The sequence below is a fragment of the Mchenga conophoros genome, linkage group LG9 (genome assembly GCF_057382185.1).
Source record: "Mchenga conophoros isolate Kocher_MC1m ecotype Shallow Benthic linkage group LG9, M_conophoros_male_GT1.1, whole genome shotgun sequence".
Lineage (NCBI taxonomy): Eukaryota > Metazoa > Chordata > Actinopteri > Cichliformes > Cichlidae > Mchenga > Mchenga conophoros.
In genome coordinates this window covers 13162647-13181375 of record NC_140534.1, presented here as the reverse complement: position 1 = coordinate 13181375, position 18729 = coordinate 13162647, and the positions used below count along the sequence as shown (strand labels likewise).

The 18729-nt window shown below is 37.7% G+C and overlaps 1 protein-coding gene and 1 long non-coding RNA gene across 2 annotated transcripts; both read left to right on the top strand.

The window, feature by feature from the left end:
• Window positions 1-767: 767 nt before the first annotated feature.
• On the top strand, window positions 768-4383 carry LOC146566943 (sialic acid-binding Ig-like lectin 13). The gene is made up of 8 exons (XM_085286550.1): window positions 768-877; window positions 1313-1696; window positions 2031-2336; window positions 2447-2707; window positions 2808-2895; window positions 3048-3087; window positions 3244-3471; window positions 4074-4383. The coding sequence occupies exons 1-8, from the start codon at window positions 796-798 to the stop codon at window positions 4125-4127; spliced, it is 1443 nt and encodes a 480-aa protein (XP_085142676.1). The 5' UTR covers window positions 768-795; the 3' UTR covers window positions 4128-4383.
• Window positions 4384-6277: 1894 nt separating this feature from the next.
• Window positions 6278-9651, top strand: LOC146566942 (uncharacterized). Its single transcript, XR_014893752.1, has 4 exons — window positions 6278-6915; window positions 7288-7440; window positions 7812-7897; window positions 8843-9651. It is a non-coding gene; the product is annotated as an uncharacterized LOC146566942 (long non-coding RNA).
• Window positions 9652-18729: the final 9078 nt, after the last annotated feature.

The following is an 18729-nucleotide window of genomic DNA, read 5'->3' as shown; positions in this document are numbered from 1 at the left end:
CCAGGCCTCTGGTAGAGGACCCGAGCTTGAAGGATAAACCGCCCGCAGGGGCGTGCTGGGTGTTTTTATATATATATATATATATATATATATATATATATATATATATATATATATTTTTTTTTTTTTTTTTTTTTTTTTTTTTTTTTTTGTTATGCCTGAACATAAGTGTAATATTTGCTGTGTAAAGTTTTACAGTTCAGTTACACTCATTCATCACCAAGGACAATTTGAAACGCTTACCTTGTATTATTTGCTCCTGACTGAAATGATTGGTATAAGTACTAAGTTGAAAAAAGATCTCACTGTTTTGTTTGGGTGATTAAAGCAAATGTTCTCAGAATATATCACAATGATCATATGTTCTGCAACAATGATTAAGTGGAATGAAAATATGTGCAAATACAATGAACTCATGACATCAGATTTGAAAGAATGACTAGTGGTGTTACAAATGTGATCAAATGTGAGTTTTGTACTGAGAGATTTGAAAATGCACACTTTAGTTATGAAAATAGTACCAAACCAATTAAAAAAAACTGTAGTGAAAAGTATTTGCGTGTGTGGGTTATTTTGACAGGTAATTTTAAACTTTAAAAATCTATCGCCTGACTTCCTCTATCACAGGATATTAGCAAACTGATTGTACTTCCGCAGAATATTTCTCAACACCTATAGCAAATACGATCAAGCAAACTGACATTGCACTTTCTTAAACAGTATGTCCTCTTCTGTGCTTCCTTATTCCAAAAACAGTTAGGCGATGTGTTCCCCTGTAATTCTGGTTAAGAAATTATGTTCACTGTAAAAACCTCTCCTGAGCTGTGTGTGAACATGGTGATAGTCGGCATGTTACTGATGGTCCTCTTTGTTTCAGGTGAGCTGTTTGTTCACTATAAAGGCATTATTGGATTCATTTAAATCATTATCAGCTTTAAGGAACAAAATTAAAAGGCTGATGGAGATAAAGCTTTGTTTTTTCATACTGTTCATAGTCTGACAGGTAATTGAAATACTTTTTGTTACCAACAGAATCAAAGACATGTTGTTCATGTTACAATAGATTATATTTCAAGCAACAACTATGTAATTTAGCATCATTAATCAAAAAGGGCAAATGGTGAAAATGTGACTGTCACTTCTGGATGATCTATTATAAATTTAATTTTACATAAACAATTATTTAATTTTAGGAGTACTTTGATTAAAGTTTACATCTTAAGTCCTATGGAGGACAAATTAAAATAAGACAAGTTAATGTTTGTAATAAAATTAATTAATTAATAGGTTAGTTGTGACACTGTGTTTACAGGTGCTTTGGCACAATGTCCTGATGAAGCAGCAGTCTTCATAAATGCATCAAAGAAGCTGGAAGCACTGAGTGGATCTTGTTTGCAAATCCCATGTAGCTTCAGACCCAAAGAAGAACAGAAATTTATCAGCACAAGAAAAATTATTGGAGTGTGGATTAAAAATCAATCCCAATTTGGCGGTAATCCAAACAATGTGATCTTCAACAGTAGTGCAGCAGTTAACATCTATCCAATGAGTATTACTGGGAACCTGAGTCAGAGAGACTGCACCACTCTGTTTTGTAATTTAATCACCACATACACAGACACATACTTCTTCAGAGTAGAGAGAGAACCATTCAAAGCAACAGCTTCTTGTGATCCTCTTCAAATAACAGTCAGAGGTGAGTGATTTTGAGTTTTTTATTAGAATTATATTTTTACTTTATTGGGTTTATTTGACTTGCCTTCAGTTAAGTTTCATCAGCATTTGTTGAAGAAATATTACATTTCAGTCATAATGATTGTCCCAGAATACAGTTTAATATTGGTCGAATGTTTTATTATTAAGCTAAAAAAAATACTTTAATAAATAAATACTCAATAAATCATGACTTTATGAAATTAATAAAGTTATATGTAAATTTAAGATAAGATGAGTGGTTTAGAGATTTTAAACACTGGTATAAACTGCAGTGTGCTCTGTAGTGTTAATATGTCTGTGATGTGAAACCACAGATTCTCCTTGGAGGCCCAATATTACAATCCCAGGTGATCTGAAGGAGAAGGAGTCTGTCACTATAACCTGCTCAGCTCTCACTCCCTGTCCACACTCCCCTCCTCAACTCACCTGGAATCTCCAACAAGACTCTCACAACAAAACAGAGGAAAACACAGATGGAAGCTTTACAACTAAAATCCAGCAGAACATCACTCTGTCAGACACACATGATGGAAAGAAGATCAACTGCTCTGCCAGATATCCTGTGAACCAAGGAAAAGACACCAAGACAGCAGAGACAGAAGAGACTCTCAGTGTTTCATGTAAGAAAATCAGAATTTGTAGTTGGATCCTGTCAACATAGCATTTGATTCATTGGGAGGTCCACTGTTTAGAATGAATAATGGTGATTTCTGTCAATCTTTTTCTCCAGATGCTCCTAAAGACACCTCAGCATCCATCAGTCCATCAGGTTTGGTGTCAGCAGGCAGCTGGGTGAACCTGACCTGCTCCAGCAGAGCCAAACCTCCAGTCAGCAACTTCACCTGGTTCAAGAAGAGCAGAGATGGAGCTGTGAAAGTATCTGAAGGAGAGATTTACAGCTTCAATGTAACAGATGGAGGAGTTTATTACTGTGTGGCCACTAATGATCTGGGTAATCAGACATCAGCAGAGATTAACGTGACTGTTGGAGGTAAAAGCCACTCATGTGTTACATGCTCCTGTTTCTTTTTATCCATTCAAACTCCAAACTTTAAAAATAACTTCAGGTAGTAACCTTTGTTTTTCTTTAGGAGACACACTGTGGCTACTTCCTGGAGTAATCATTGGGATCATTGTACTCTTACTTATAATTCTCCTCTGCTTGATCATCTTTGTTTGGTAAGTATCACACATCAAAGCAGAAAAACACAATTAGCTACTCTCACAGATATTTTAGCTACACATTAAAAATTTCTGTTTCAAGCTTAACTTTGTTCACATATATTTAACATACACAGAGATAATTATTTACTGCCTCTTGTGTCTTCCAGGTCGTTAAAGTCAAAGCAACAAACTCAACAACAGATTCTGGTAAGGAAATTACAAAGAAAAAAAATTCTGGCTGCAGGGTTACTTGAATGTTTTGGCGATTACAGCAGTAACTTCATCAGAGCAGTCTATTTATTTAATAAAACATGAATAAGAATGAATCTAATTCACCGAGCTTTCTGTTTTTTAACTCTATAGATTCAAATAGATGAAGAGCAGAAGGTTGATGAACCAGCAAGTAAAAAGGAAGAAGAGGAAGAAAACATCCATTATGGAGAGATCAGCTTCTCCACACTGGCATATGATGCATCGTCTAACTCAGTGCGGGACAGTGGACAGCAGCAGCATACGGTGTACGCACAGATCAAAAAGCGAGAAAAAAGCTTAAAACAAAGGGCTCACGGCCAAGAGGAACTCTACGCTGAGGTGAAGAAAAAATGAGAACTGTTGTGAAATAATTTTACATTAACATAGAAATACACACATGGTGCCTGTAAATGTGTCATTTTCACTGCCTACAGTTCAGTGAAGTAAAACAACTAAAATCCCATTCCATGGCTTTTTTATGTCCTATTTTCCATGCTAACTTTACACAGCTGTTTTCAGATGATTAACTGTGTTCATGGCAAATGTGACTAAATGAGTAAGTGAGAAATTGCAGCACTCCAACAAGGAACTAGTTTTACACAACAGCAGATGCTGTTCTGCAAAACTAAAACTTAAAACCTCAACATACTGTCGCTTTTTTTAAAAGTATATTTTAAGTTATTATGTTCCTAAAGTATTTGCATGCTGCTACGCTGTGTGAGCTTTTGTTTGATTTTGTCAGTTGCATTTTTGAAGTTCTGCTTCCAAATTGTTTTTGTGGCACGCCCCTTGAACTAACAGGTCAAGATGGCAGCACTGAATCTAAACAGAATTAAAACTGTAAACTTTGAATCTGAACTACCATTGTTCTGTATTTTGTCTCACTAAATAAGCCATACGCAGAGCATTGATCAGGCTCTATCCGTTAACGTGTTTTTTAGAAGTGTTATGCTGCATCACTCCAGATACACATCAGTCCAAGTTCCAACATCTGAGTTCCCAGATGTCTAAAATGCAGCACTGGAACCACAAACCAGTATTCCCATTCATGCTGGTGGGCATTTTCTTTTGGCTTCTCCAGGGTAAGTTTAACACTGCCGATCTGCATCGGGTAATCTAAATGTTCTCCTGGAGAGTTGGAAAGGCAAAGAGGAAATGGAAATGCACGCAATAGGAGTGTCTTTCTCTGGCCTTTCCATGTATAGTTATCAGTTTTCACTGCCAGGGTAGTTACAGCATAATGCAAAAATGTTCAGTGCAAAACCTTTTGTTCCCCACTACCTGAACATGGCATTCAAATTAAAATTCCACTAAGCTGCTGTGAATTAAAGAGGCATTTAGCAGCCTCACTCTCTTAGAGAGCAAAATCAAAAACCTTTTTAAACTCTACAATGAACTGGTTTTGGTAATCATTGGATTTGTGCTCAGGCAATGCTTGGGTCAGTTTCAGTGCAGAAGTGCATTTCTGTCTTTGTGTAGCACTGTTCAGCTAGTCTGGACATCAGTGCTCAACTAACAACCTGTGACTCTGCTAGTACTTCAGAACACTAATGTGTAACAGCTGTGTGTACAGCTAATGTTTGGGCAGATCACTCTGTCATAATCCCAGTAAATATGAACCCAAATGCACGACTCAGACACCAGAAACAATTTAACAGTTTATTTTTGGAAAACTAAGAACTTACAGAGTCTGGGCTTCTGAACTGTCGAGAAAACAGGAAACCAGAAACAGAAAAATTCAATGTGAATCTATGTGAAAAATAGTTAAAGGTTAGACTATTTTTATCTGTTCGCCACCGGTCCATTCATCCATTCCAAAAAGGGTTTTGTTTGGGGGTTTTTGCATATTGCAATGTTTTGGTTTAATCAATAAAAAATGACTATCCATTATGTTCAATTGTTGGTGAATTCATCTTATTTAAGTATTTAACATATTTTATCATATGGTCCAGTGTTGTCTTTGTTACTATAACATAAATATAATGTAATTTACATGGCATGTACAGACTTTGGCTCTGACTGCTGAAAACGGGAAGTGCTCAGTAATGTTATCTTTAATACTTTCTTAAAAATGTATTTTTAGCCATTAAAACTGGATAAGTGAAAAAAAAATGTAAATCCTTTCAGCGTTGGGTTACTAGAAAGGGGGAAAAACTCAAGAAAAGCATTCATTCTTTATTATTGTCTTATCTGTTGTTTCATTTCTTCTTTTGTTTTGTTTTAATGTTGAGTTAAATCAATGTGACAATGTGTTGTTTGTTTTGAAGAGTTAAAAAGCTCTTCATATCCATCTTTGATGTCACTTTTTGGATTTCAGTGCCATCTGCTTCAGTTCTTCATTCAGTGTGTAAAGAGGAAGCATGAAGACACAGAGCTTTCTACATGATGTTGACTGATTTAGGTAGATTTATTTTCTATCAGAGCCAAATGATATAGGTTTGAGTGTTGGGAAAACGGCCATTAAGCTGCACTCTGGGACTACAGGAAATTTTCCTTCTCAAAAACTGTACTTATGCATCCTAATGAATTACTAAACAGATGTTGTATATTTTTGTATTTGTTTTTGCAGCAAATGTCTTTAAGAAAGCAAAGGATTACACAATATCAGGCACCATGTAACATTTCAACAAATACTGTGATGTAATGCAGTGCGACTGAATTTGAGTGCTCTGAATTTGATTAGAGTGTTCATGTATGTTTATGAAAGGCTGACTAAATCACTCAGAGATCATAGTATGGCTTAAATGGGACCCCCCAAAAAATGCTCATTTAAAAAATGAGCATTACTTTCTTTTTTTCTTCACTTCTTTAGGCAGGATGGTTTCATGAGAGTTGTTCCCTGCCTGAAGGGTTTTGGTGAAAAGTCATTAAACAGCCAGCAGATGGAGCAGTGTGCTTTTCTCTGTGTGGTAGATGTTGCAAAAATACTTGTACAGCAGTTGAAGAGCGATGAGAGCGAACAGGACTTTTCCATCACATGTTATGCTGCTCCACATGACTGACCTGCACTGAAAAAAAGGGACTGGCCATCTCTTGGATTTATGTAAGCATCTCGCATGTATTTAACACAATTGTCTCATGTTTTAAAGTTAAATGTAACTATATAGTGTAAAAACTACATGATATGCAGAAAGGGTGTATTAAATTGTTCATATCATGTTCAGGTGAAGTAAGTCAATAAGATAGCAACATTAAATCTCGTGAAACCACGCGTGATTTCATCTCGCGGGCTTTGGATCGTGGTTTAAAAAAGGCATCCATCTCAGTCAAGTCGAGCAGCCAACTCTACGTTTTTTGGTATGTCTTGATTTTTTTGAATTAATATTTACCATATTTCAGCCAAATGTAGTTAAACGTCTAGAGTGTCGCCATGTAACATGCTAAAAAAGAGCCGTTAGCTTATTTGCTGTTTTATCTGTTGTCAAAGAATTGGCGCTTTTTTCATTTGAATTTGTCTTTGGCACAAGAGCCGTAATATCACATTAAACCTAATTACGAGGCACTCATAACATAATTTGGTTTTCTGTGTGAATAGATTTGCCAACTGACTCTTCAGTTACATTGTGTATTTACTGCACCGTGGTGTTAGTGAGATTTTGGACATTGAACAGCTTTAGCTAATATCATCAGCGGCATTATGCTAGCTTACATCCCTACCCCTCCTGCCCTCACCTGCTGTCCTTTTGTTTTTGTTGTTGTTTTTTTTGCTGCACATTGAGAGACGACCTCTATTCTGCATTTCACCAGGAGTAAACTGATGGATTGTGGGTTCAAGGTGTTATGGTAAGAAAGTATATTCTATTTTCGCTTAAGGTTTCTGTAACTTAATTAAAATAGATTTTTTATAGTTATTAGGTGCATGCATACTCAAATAGACCACCCTATTAATACAACCCAGAAATCCAAAATCTGCCATAGGTTTAACTTATACCTGTATGTATTGTAGGAAGGTGATTACTGGACTCACATTAATGCACACTTGAACTAAAATGAGGTTGTAACTTGTGGGTTGTTGTGTTGCAAATCAGAAACAAACATGTTTGGATTTTTTTAATCCCATAAGATCTGGAAACACGGTTTTTATTCAACAAAACATTACTGATTAACCAAGCACAGTGCCTGCTGTTATTTCAAAATAATTTTATGTCATTTCAGATAAAATGCAGCATTCCAGTGCATCCCAACCATGCCTTTACAGTCAAGGTTTCTGACGGAGCTGAGTTTCTCTCTGACAGTCTGCTGAAAGTGTTTGCAAAGTGATCAGGGGAACAGGGCACAAAGCTAAAGGATGTAGCTGCCATGATGACAGTAAGAACTTTAAAATTCTTTAACTACAAAGTGTATATGTATTGCATTAGGTCGGTAAAAGATTTTTATGCTGCATCCATTGAAACAGTCAACTATTACCTGTGAGTAATGATTCCACTGAAAGGATGCCATAATTTTCGTCATGCATTTAATGGCCCACTGAGAAAAATTTATCTTTTTTTAAAAATATATGTTCTGGAAACTATATATCCATAAAGTTGATGTCAAACAGGAACTTTTGATATTGCTTTGTAGATGCTGGTGTTGCATGTTGACTGGTTTAAAAAGTCAAGAGTTTTTGTCTGGGATCATTTTCTTCTGTGCTACTGAAAAGTTCACAAATCTCTGTTTTCTTTGTTATAATACTTAAGGATGACATTAATGCTCGGAGTCCCTCATCAAAGTGCTCCGCATCTGTGTGAAAGACAATTGCAACATCTTGGTGCAGGAGTTCATGGTGAGTGTTTTATGAGTAGATTGTGGCTTTGCAACATTTAAAAATGCATTTAGTTATCCACTTGATCCTCATTGCACTGGTTAGGACCAGTAGTCCTCTTTAATAATTTGAAGTTCACATGAAGCCTGGTAGTGAACTCGGCCGCCGGCCCTTGAGGCCCCACCCCACCCCTGTATTAGGGGTCACATCAGTGTGAAAAAACTTTAAATTTGTCATTCTAGTGAACAAAGGAAAATCCCACCAATATTTACGCCCACTCACATCCTGGGCCATCTGATCTCAGGAATTCACATGATAAGGTGGGGCCAGGTTTCACAATGAACTCACCCGAAACTCTGGCTGATTGGGACCCACACCCAGTTTCACACCTTGGCTCAGGCGATTAGAGGATCATCAGGGGGTCCTTTTGTCCCTCTGTGGGGGGTTACTCCCACTAGGTTTATATCTGGGACTCTCCACCATTTGACCTTAGAACTGAAGAAGCTTCTCGGATGAGAGGTGAAACGTCTTCAAGTAACTTAAAGAAGTCCAGACGCTTTTCTTTGCAAGCTCCTTTGACTACGATGACCTGGATGACTGAGAACCTTCACAGACACCAATATTTACATTAGCTTTTGTTTGAAAAAAAGACCAACTGACCAACAGCTAACCAAATTGTGGGGCTGAAAGTCTAAATTCTAACATCTTCTGAGTGACATAACCTGGATTTCTGATGGGCCGGTGTCTTTCTAACAAAAACTAATGTAAAGCATTTGAAATTATGTTTTTCACCCTCTCTTAGAAACTCTGTTAGACCATGAATGGCAGCATGGCAGGCAACTCTTTGGCTATAGCTATTTACTATGTTGCTTGCATTGGTTTAAATTACTCTAACATTAGAACTGGTAGATTCAAAAGAGATGAGTTTAAAAAGGAATCTTAAAAAAATGTTTTGTGTTTAACCAGGACTTGACTGAGGCTACTGCACAGATTGAGAAAACCACAATGAACATCTGTCTCCAGAGGATGCGCCAGGCAATGACTTTTCTGATGTTGGCATCATCATCGAGGGTATAGTAGTTCTTCAAGATCTGGACAACGTGACCTTTGCAGTAGCCATGCTGTTTGGACCTTTTTTATTCCTTCAATATGAGTTACCCATCACAGCTCTGCTACACTTTTGAGGTGATTCAAAGGGCGGTAATGGAGTTGAATGCAACTCAGCTCTCAAGAAAAGCTCACAACTAAGACAAAACTGCTCCTGCAAGGAAAGCTCACTGTTATGCATGCAAGGTGATCAGCTCTAGGTGAGAGGACATTTAAATCTCACACTTGTTCTGCTGCATTTTTGAAGCTCAATTCCAGGAACAGATCGCAGGGTTCATTTTTATATACTCTGCAACTGCCATGAGGACAGGGCTGTTTTTTTGTTCTTGTTTGTTTTTCCTTTTGCTCTGTACAAGTTCTCTGTTTGTCTGTTTGGCAGCATTTTTAAATTTCTCTTTGTATTTTTTCTTTCTTTTACTAGTGAAGAGATGTAACGTGAACAGTTATACAGTCTAAATATCCCATATGGATCGTGTGAAATAGTATTTTCAGTTTCATTCAGTGAGTAAAGAACGTTGAATATTTCTAAGTGTGCTGTTTTGAACCAACATGTCACAGTATGATCAGTGCTGTAATTTTTGACAGTCACTGTATCAATGTTATTTTTGCGTCTCTTGAATAAAGGTTTTGACCTGCAAGTGCTAATTTCTTTAGTTATTGGGGTAAAATGGGTAATGTTAATAGGAAGGTGTTTGCCAATTCAGTAACCTTATTTAATGTTAATGGAAACTAACATTACCTCAAATTGTTTAGTTATAATTGTTGTTTAATTGAATCTTGACGTCAGAGGCCTTAAATAGAATGTTTTGATTTGTTCTTTCCCAACATTTTTCAAAAGAAACAGTCTAATTTCTTTGCTGTGATTGATTCCAGAGAACACAGAAGAACTGACATTATTTAACTGTTGATTTATATAGATTCAGTGGAGGAGTAATGTCAGTTTAATTCTTTACCTACTGCAGTGAAATTAGACATTTTGTTTTGAAAGGTTACTGGTGGATACCAGCAACCATCTTGGAAGAGAACAATACAATCTGTTATAAGGCCTCCATTTGAAAATTGTGTATTTGATACTAGAATATAATAGCAAAATGTAATTTGAAGATAACATGTAGTATTTAAGTGACCAAGTAGTATTGGGTAAAAGTTATTGAATGGTGTTGGGATAAAGTGAGAAAATTGTGAAGGATTAAAATATTCCAAGAGCTCAAATTACTTCATCAAAACATGTTTAAGTCACATTTTATCAACACAAATTGCACAGGTTTATTGAACATGAATAAATTGTGTTCATTTAACTCAATTGTTTAAGTTGCTGCCAAAGCAAAACATCTGTGTGCAACAAATGTCCACCATTGAATTAAGTAAATCCAACAACATATTTTTTTCAGTGTGTGTGGCATGTTTGCCAAAGTGAATGATTCTCTATGCTATTCTATGCTATCCTCCTTTCAAAAATAAGATAACTTAATTTGAGCTGTAGCATTCAGGTTAGCTCCTTAAATATTGTTATTGGATTTATTGAGTTAAGTACTGCATTTCATCCATCCCTCTCTTTGTATGTGTGCGCAATGATGTAGTTGTGGTTGTGTGGGACGTTTCTGCACCTCTTTGTGTGACGCATCAAGCTGATTTGTATTTGTGTTCATTTTAATTTTACAGTTAATGATACAGAAGTAATGTTTATGGAGAAGGCACACTACTCCTGTAGTGAAAATAAAATAGGAAACAGGAAAAATTTTAGAAGAATGAAATTGTTAAAATTAGGAAAATGTACTTAAAGTATTAAAAGAAAGAATTACAATAATACTGCTGTCGTTGATGAAACAATGAGACTTTTCTCTGTTTAGATCTTTTAATGTTAAAGCAAACAGACCTGTGATGCTTTTGGTTTTCTGTCTTTCTTTATTCAGTCAGTCTGCTTTTTATATTCCCATCATGCACTCTGCTGTCATTTTAGTTGCTGCCACTCCCACCTACCTTTCTCTAGATTCACCTCACCTGTCCCTCCACTTACATAGTAACCTGTTTATTATTGTAGGGTCTACCTTACAATGTAAGGTGCCTTGAGGTGACCATAGTTGTTATTTTTCACTTTATAAATAAAATTGATTTTTTTCCACTTTCCTCATTCTCTCATTAGGTATATAGTATTTTAAGCAGCTTATGTCATCATTTCCTGTCTTCTGCATTATTGTTGTGCCTCAGCTTTCCAGTATTTTGCTTTATGAGTTAATGTTGCCATGCTCATGAACTTCTTCTTTGTTTGTCTGTATCAAATTTTTGTTTTGTTATATTTTCCCTAATTAAAAACTCTTTGCTTTTTTTATCCCTCTCCTGAGTCGTGCTCTCCTATCACAAACCCGCTATGAGAACACTGAAACGTTGAAAAGTTTTAGCTCAGTCTCATCAGGGTGCAAATTGATTATTTTTAAGTAGTGCTGTCAGCGTTAATCTCGTTAAATTGATGTTAACGCTATAACTGCATTAATGCAAGTTAATCAGTTAATCAGTCATTTAAACCAAATAAACACAACCACAAATGTGACTGCTGCAGCTATTGCAAGAGGTGATAATACACAGAATGGCAGACCACATGACTGGGTAATTTTATTACAGGAATTTGTTTGTCTGAGAAGCTTCCTGTTGACGAGCTTCCTCAATGTGTTTAAATGTTTCCGCTTTTATTTAATGAGTCCCTTATCATAAATCCATTTAAATGTCAGCCAAAATCTGACACTTGGTGTAAATGTACTCCTTTGCAAGCCAAACTAGGGCTTAGAAAGAATCAGTCTTGACATGTTGCACATCTATGTTTTAATTCTTAAGTAGTAATCATCGAGGTGAACTTCACTAGAGCTGGACAAAAAACCCGAAAAAAAAAAATTGGCACCCCAGGAAATGTTATCTCATATATGAAAACACAGACTTATGTTAACTTATCATATTATTATTTTTAAATAAACTCAGAGTTCTCTGGTGTGAACCGAAGCAGTAATGATGATAATTCAAGCTCTCTTATGGCTCAGCCCACTGAAAAGAGCTCACTCTTTAGCTTCCCAAACAACGCTTCACATTGATTTTTTCAATTCATTTAAAAAAAATAAGTAGTGACAAAATATATATTATATCAAAGATTTATTATTTACATGGCTTACTATACTGAACATCTAACAAAAAAAAGAACATCCCAACGTTCCAAAGTTTTCCAAAAACTCCAGTGTCTATGAAGAATTTTTTTTTACCACTTAACTCAACTTAAATATTTTCTTTCTTAGCCCTTTATTCTGAAAAGAAATAATCATGGTACAAGGACATATATATACAGTCTCAATACGATGCACAATGCAGAGTACATGAATGAGAAATCACGGTCGGAATTCCTCCTCTCTATACTTACACTCAATGAGCTCCTCCCTAACGAATGCCAAGTTATCTTCTCCATACTGTTTATATCCATCCATCTTCATCCGCTTTATCCTAGGCCAGGTTGCGGGGGCAGCAGCCTAAGCAGAGAGGCCCAGACCACCCCCAGCCACCTCCTCCAGCTTATCCGGGGGAACACCAAGGCGTTCCCAGGCCAGCCGAGAGATATAATCTCTCCAGCGTCTCCTGGGTCTGCCCCGGGGCCTCCTCCCGGTGGGACATGCCCAGAATACCTCACCCAGGAGGCGCCCAGGAGGCATCCTTGTCAGATGCCCGAACCACCTCAGCCGGCTCCTTTCGATGTGGAGCAGCAGCTGCTCTAACTCTGAGCCCCTCCTGGATGGCCGAACTTCTCACCCTATCTCTAAGGGAGAGGCCAGCCACCCTTCGGAGGAAGCTCATTTCTGCCGCTTGTATCCGCGATCTCGTTCTTTCGGTCACTACCCACAGCTCGTGGCCATAGGTGAGGGTAGGGACGTAGATCGACCGGTAAATTGAGAGCTTCGCTTTTACACTCAGCTCCCTCTTCACCACGACGGACCGGTGCAGCGTCTGCATTACTGCAGCCGCAGCCCCAATCCGTCTGTCGATCTCCGGCTCCCTTCTCCCATAACTCGCGAACAAGACCCAGAGATACTTGACCTCCTCCACTTGGGGCAGGAACTCATCCCCAACCCGGAGTGGGCACTCCACCCTTTTCCGGCTGAGAACCATGGCCTCAGATTTGGAGGTGCTGATCCTCATTCCCGCTGCTTCACACTCGGCTGCGAACCGCTCCAGTGCGAGCTGGAGGCCCTCACCCGATGAAGCTAACAGAACCACATCATCCGTAAAAAGCAGAGATGAGATTCTGAGGCCACCAAAGTGAAAGCCCTCCGCCACTTGGCTGCGCCTAGAAATCCTGTCCATAAAAATTATGAACAGAACCGGTGACAAAGGGCAGCCCTGGCAGAGCCTATCACCCACCGGGAACGAGTCCGTTGTTTATATGTGCGTGTAATTTCATTGCAAAAATCCAACATCGGTGTACTCAAGTGCATAAGATGGAACACAATTAATTCTGAAAAAATACAAACCAAGAGTTGTTTGTTGACAGTATAGTATTTTTTTTACCTCTTACCACCCACCGGGTCCCTGGTGACAGGCTAGCCATGTCCGATGCCGGTCATTTAAACAACCAATAATTTTTTGGAATTTAAATTGTGCTGACTCACTTTGTTCAGCACAGCCCAGAGTAAAATGAAACATAAAACATAGTAGAACTTTTTTTTTTTAGACACAAGAACAACTCGAGCATCTTTTTTGGGAGCCGGACTAAGGGTTACAAGTTTTGCCGTACCCCAGGGACCAGCGCGAAGTTGTGTGGCAGATTCTGGCATGGAAGCTGAGGGTCCAGCCAGCCAGAGAAAAGACTATGGGCTCAAATTGTGGTCATAAATATTTTGTACTTGTAAATCAGTTTTTGTACTTTTAAATCAGGATTTGTATGTGTAAAAAAGATTGTATGTGGACTTAGCCAAAAAATACATGTGAAATTCTGCACTCAACTACAAATTTTGAGCCTATTTTTTTCCTTTCATCTGATTGGTCAATGTCATGTCAATCACAAAATTAACTATTCAATCGGAGAACAGATGGGTTTGGCTGTCGGAGGGGCGCTTTATGGAGCTTCAGGTCCTTGAAGGGTGATACAGTTTGAAGCTGGAGGATCTCTATATAAATATCCGATAGAAGCTAGGTCCCCTAACTTTCATTAGCTGTTGAAAGGATAAAGTTGTGGTATATCAGTGATTAGAAATAACATTATTACTTTAGGATTAGTTTAACACAAAGTCAGGGCTGACCCGGGACCATTGCTGTGAGTCACAGTGCGCAGCATAAAGGTCCTTTCACACGGTAAGCATGTCTGTTATAGCCTGCGCTTCATAAATGTCTGTTTGATTATTCAAACCTGGTTTAAAACGTGACTCATTTGTTGTCCAAAAACCTTTCCTCTTGATAAGGAAAGTTACTGGTTTAAAAATACATGTATATTTTCAAGTTTTTAGCTGTATGTCAAACAGATAGATAGACTCTTGAGCATATTTATATAGCAAAATCCATAATGTTATAACCACGCTAAATAAAAGGTGCCCAAGTGCGCACACTAATGCAAGTCTTTGAACTGTATGTTAATCAGTACATGAAGTGTACCTCTACCTCTATAGCTGAAAAGAGTCTGTATCCATAATTTGTGAATCTACTGATTTGTTTTTAACCCTTTAAAGCCGGTCGGAGCAGGCACGCTCTGTTTTGCGTAACTATTTTTAAATCCCGGTAGCACTGCAACCACGTAAGCTAGCGCAATAATTTTTTTTTCATATGAAACCGGAGGAGTTGTACTTACATCTTATGCCATCAGCTTGTCCTCGGTCACAGTTTCCTTCCACATATAGTTCCACATATATGTTCACATTTTGGACAGAGAGGAGAGATGGTTTGAAAGAGGAGTGAAAGAAGCCATCTATGTCCACTGTGAGCGACCATCTTTGAACAGAGGCGGGGGTTTACGACACCAACTGTCTGCCATCTATAATCCAGTTTTGAGATCCCTTCCCAGACGCCTTAATGCCCACTCACATCCTGGGCCATCTGACCTCAGGAATTCGCATGATAAGGTGGGGCCAGGTTTCACAATGAACACACCCGAAACTCTGGCTGATTGGGACCCACGCCCAGTTTCACACCTTGGCTCAGGCGATTAGAGGATCATCAGGGGGTCCTTTTGTCCCTCTGTTACTCCCACTAGGTTTATATCTGGGACTCTCCACCATTTGACCTTAGAACTGAAGAAGCTTCTCGGATGAGAGGTGAAACGTCTTCAAGCAACTTAAAGAAGTCCAGACACTTTTCTTTGCAAGCTCCTTTGACTACGATGACCTGGATGACTGAGAACCTTCACAGACATATTCCACATAAAGCTTTGCAAAAACTGCATAAAATGCACTTGCAGCAACAAAAACATAATGTTCCAGAAACACGCTTTGCCGATCCGATCAGCTGTTTGTAACACTTCCTACATCCATCAGCGTGAACTATCGCATGTCCGCCATGACCTGCCCGAAACCGGAAGTGACGTCATTTTGTGGAAATGTAGTTTTTTACCATCAGGACCTTATGAGCTGGTGTTTTTAAAAGTTATGTTTGACTCTATGACTTTCTGTGTCGTTTCTTTATTATTATTATTTATTATTTATTTATTATTTAATTATTTTCATTTTTCCTGCAGTATATAAAAATTGGTGTATTTCAAAAATAAAACTATGAAGACACTTAAAGTAAATTTCCTGTGGTAGGAAACTATTTTGTGCAACTTTTTTGTATTTAGAATTTTGAGGGATAAGCCTCTTAAATTTCTCTAACTAGAAATATATGTTAAAAAAAACTAAAACGATTTTAAATTTCTTTGTAGTTTATTGCACTTTTTTGCAATTTATGTAATTACTATGCACTTAATGCATACATATCATTAAAATTTGGGCTATAATGGTTGTATTGATGTATAGCAACTTGAAATGCTCCCAAAAATGGCTCCACAGCATGTAAAAATATAATATAAGCTGTGGCGGATTTGGTTCTATGGTAGGTCTTAAAGGGTTAATGTGACACCTTTTTTTCCCCCACAAACTGCAGATGATGAATCCTTTTTATTTTAGAAAATGTCCTTAAACTATGGTTGTTTGTACTTACTGAGTTCTTCTTTATAGTGAAGTGTGAATTGTGAACGAATTGTTCAATACTCGAGAATCACTTTACTGACTCGTGAATCATGATTCACAAGCCCAACTGACTCACTGACTCATCCCTGTTGCTGTTAGCAAACTATTTTCATCAGTAGAAATATATCTAGCTTTAAATTAAAATTGTGGGGAAAATAAACAACAGCCAGTTTCTTAAGAAAAACATTTCTGCTCTGAATTGGAAGAAAAAAACCCTGAGTAGAAACTCACATCAAGATAATAGCTCCTCGGTTCACAGTAGCATCGCTCAGCTAACATGCTAACAGCATATTTGAGTTACTCACCCCCTCCCTTGCTGTGCTGAATCGTAGCATAAACGAATCCCTCTCTCACTCACCCCCTTCCTCCTGGCTCATAGCTTCTTCTTCTTCTTGGTTGGCAACCAATGTTAAAGTGCATTACCGCCCCATGGCTCACAGCTCAGTGGACATTTAAATATACATAAAAATATATATTTGACACGTTTGAGGAAAATTAAAATAAAATAAAAATAAATAAAATAAATTTCCCTTTTTAGAAATCTTTTTTTTCTCCTTTTTGCTTTATAGAAACAGCTGTTTTTCTTTTTCAATCACTCATCTTAGTAGTAGGATATACATGAAAAGAGAAACAAATCTGTGTGTGTGTGTGTGTGTGTGTGTGTGTGTGTGTGTGTGTGTGTGTGTGTGTGTGTGTGTGTTTGTGTGTTTGTGTGTTTGTGCATGCTTGCAGATGAGAGGTCACGACAGGAGCTTCCTGAGTTGACATTTATAAACTATAAAGTCAGTTTGGACCGAGGACTTCGCGAGCTGTTGGTAAACATAAAAGTACATTCACTCTTAATAAAATTACTTTTTTACTTCATGCACAACGTGCAACAAGAATCTAAATCTCTGTATCATAATAATTTCTATAAAAACATGGTGTTTTATAGGGACAATATGACAAATCTTTATTAATTACCATAGATCATTAATAGGGAACAAAAAAAAGAGGAAAGGAGGATAAAGTGTCACTTCAGCAAAGCTGCTGGGAGACAGAAGTGTTCACACGTTTTTAACAAAAGGCTTAAAACACAAAACTCTAATATCAGTTACAACTGGTAAGATGATGAGTTTTACTTCTCACTGTCCACATTATGGTATGCTACTTTTGCTCTGTGGGACTGCAAAAATGTCTTTGTATTGATGGTATAAACCAGACTTTCACAGTCTACATCTTTACTGTTTTTTCTTCTTTTGTTCACTCCTAGGCTGATAAAAAATTCAAAGACATCCACTAACCACAAACACAGAACCCACTAGCTAAATAACTATTAGCTGATTTTTTTCCCTAGACAGTTGGTCAGCTGACTGAGAGAAACACCTGATGTCATCCACTTGGGTCATCATGAACGCTGAAGGAGATGTGCTCCATAGTCACACTTATATTTGTATTTCCTTAACTTACATCCCATGTTCTTTTTAAATCCAGCTTCCCTTTATGATTTAATGAGAAATTGGTAAAAACCATTGCTCAACTTATGTCTGGATGAAGGCAAATAATTCTGATGAAAAGGAAACTGACCCCGTAACTAATTGTAAGCATTTTGCCACTGAGTCGAGGACTAATAAAAATAAGACCATGCGGTGTCCAGTGTAACTACGTGTGCAGCTGGTTATTCCATTGTGGACATCTGAAAGACTCATTATGTAACTCAGGGTGTAAGCAGCAAGTCCTATATAGTAGACTGACTGTAAACATGAGGAATACATCTAAAATCCAAGCAGAAGGTAAGGCTAATAGTTATTTAGTTAGTGGGTTCTGTGTTTGTGGTTAGCGAATGTCTTTGGATTTTTTATCAGCCTAGGAGTGAACAAAAGAAGAAAAAACAGTAAAAAGTACAAAGTCTGGTTTATACCATCAATACAAAGACATTTTTGCAGTCCCACAGAGCAAAAGTAGCATACCATAATGTGGACAGTGAGAAGTAAAACTCATCATCTTACCAGTTGTAACTGATATTAGAGTTTTGTGTTTTAAGCCTTTTGTTAAAAACGTGTGAACACTTCTGTCTCCCAGCAGCTTTGCTGAAGTGACACTTTATCCTCCTTTACTCTTTTTTTTTTTGTTCCCTATAAATGATCTATGGTAAAGATTTTGCCATAACCATTATGGATTTTGCAATATAAATATGCTCAAGAGTTTATCATATGTTTCACATCCAGCTAAAAATATACATATATTTTTAAATCAGTAACTTTCCATATCAAGAGGAAAGGTTTTTGGACAACAAATGAGTCACGTTTTAAACCAGGTTTGAATAATCAAACAGACATTTATGAAGCGCAGGCTATAACAGACATGCTTACTGTGTGAAAGGTTGCAGGCGTCTTGAAGTAGAGAAACACGCTGTATTGTTGCAATTCTCTTTTGCATAAGCAACACCTGAAACGCTCTGTGCAGGTAGCAAAGTCTGCGCTGTGGGGGTAGTGCGGCTCCAATGCACATCCAGGCATCAACCGGTCTTTTCTCCGGCTGGCTGGACCCTCAGCTTCCATGCCAGGACCTGCCACACAACTT

Bases quoted from the DNA above. Each gene is read 5' to 3' on its own strand.
- LOC146566943 (XM_085286550.1), top strand. From the start codon at position 796: ATGTTCACTGTAAAAACCTCTCCTGAGCTGTGTGTGAACATGGTGATA. The intron at 1,697-2,030 runs GTGAGTGATTTT...GTGAAACCACAG, and splicing joins TCTTCAAATAACAGTCAGAG to ATTCTCCTTGGAGGCCCAAT. The intron at 2,896-3,047 runs GTAAGTATCACA...TGTGTCTTCCAG, and splicing joins TGCTTGATCATCTTTGTTTG to GTCGTTAAAGTCAAAGCAAC.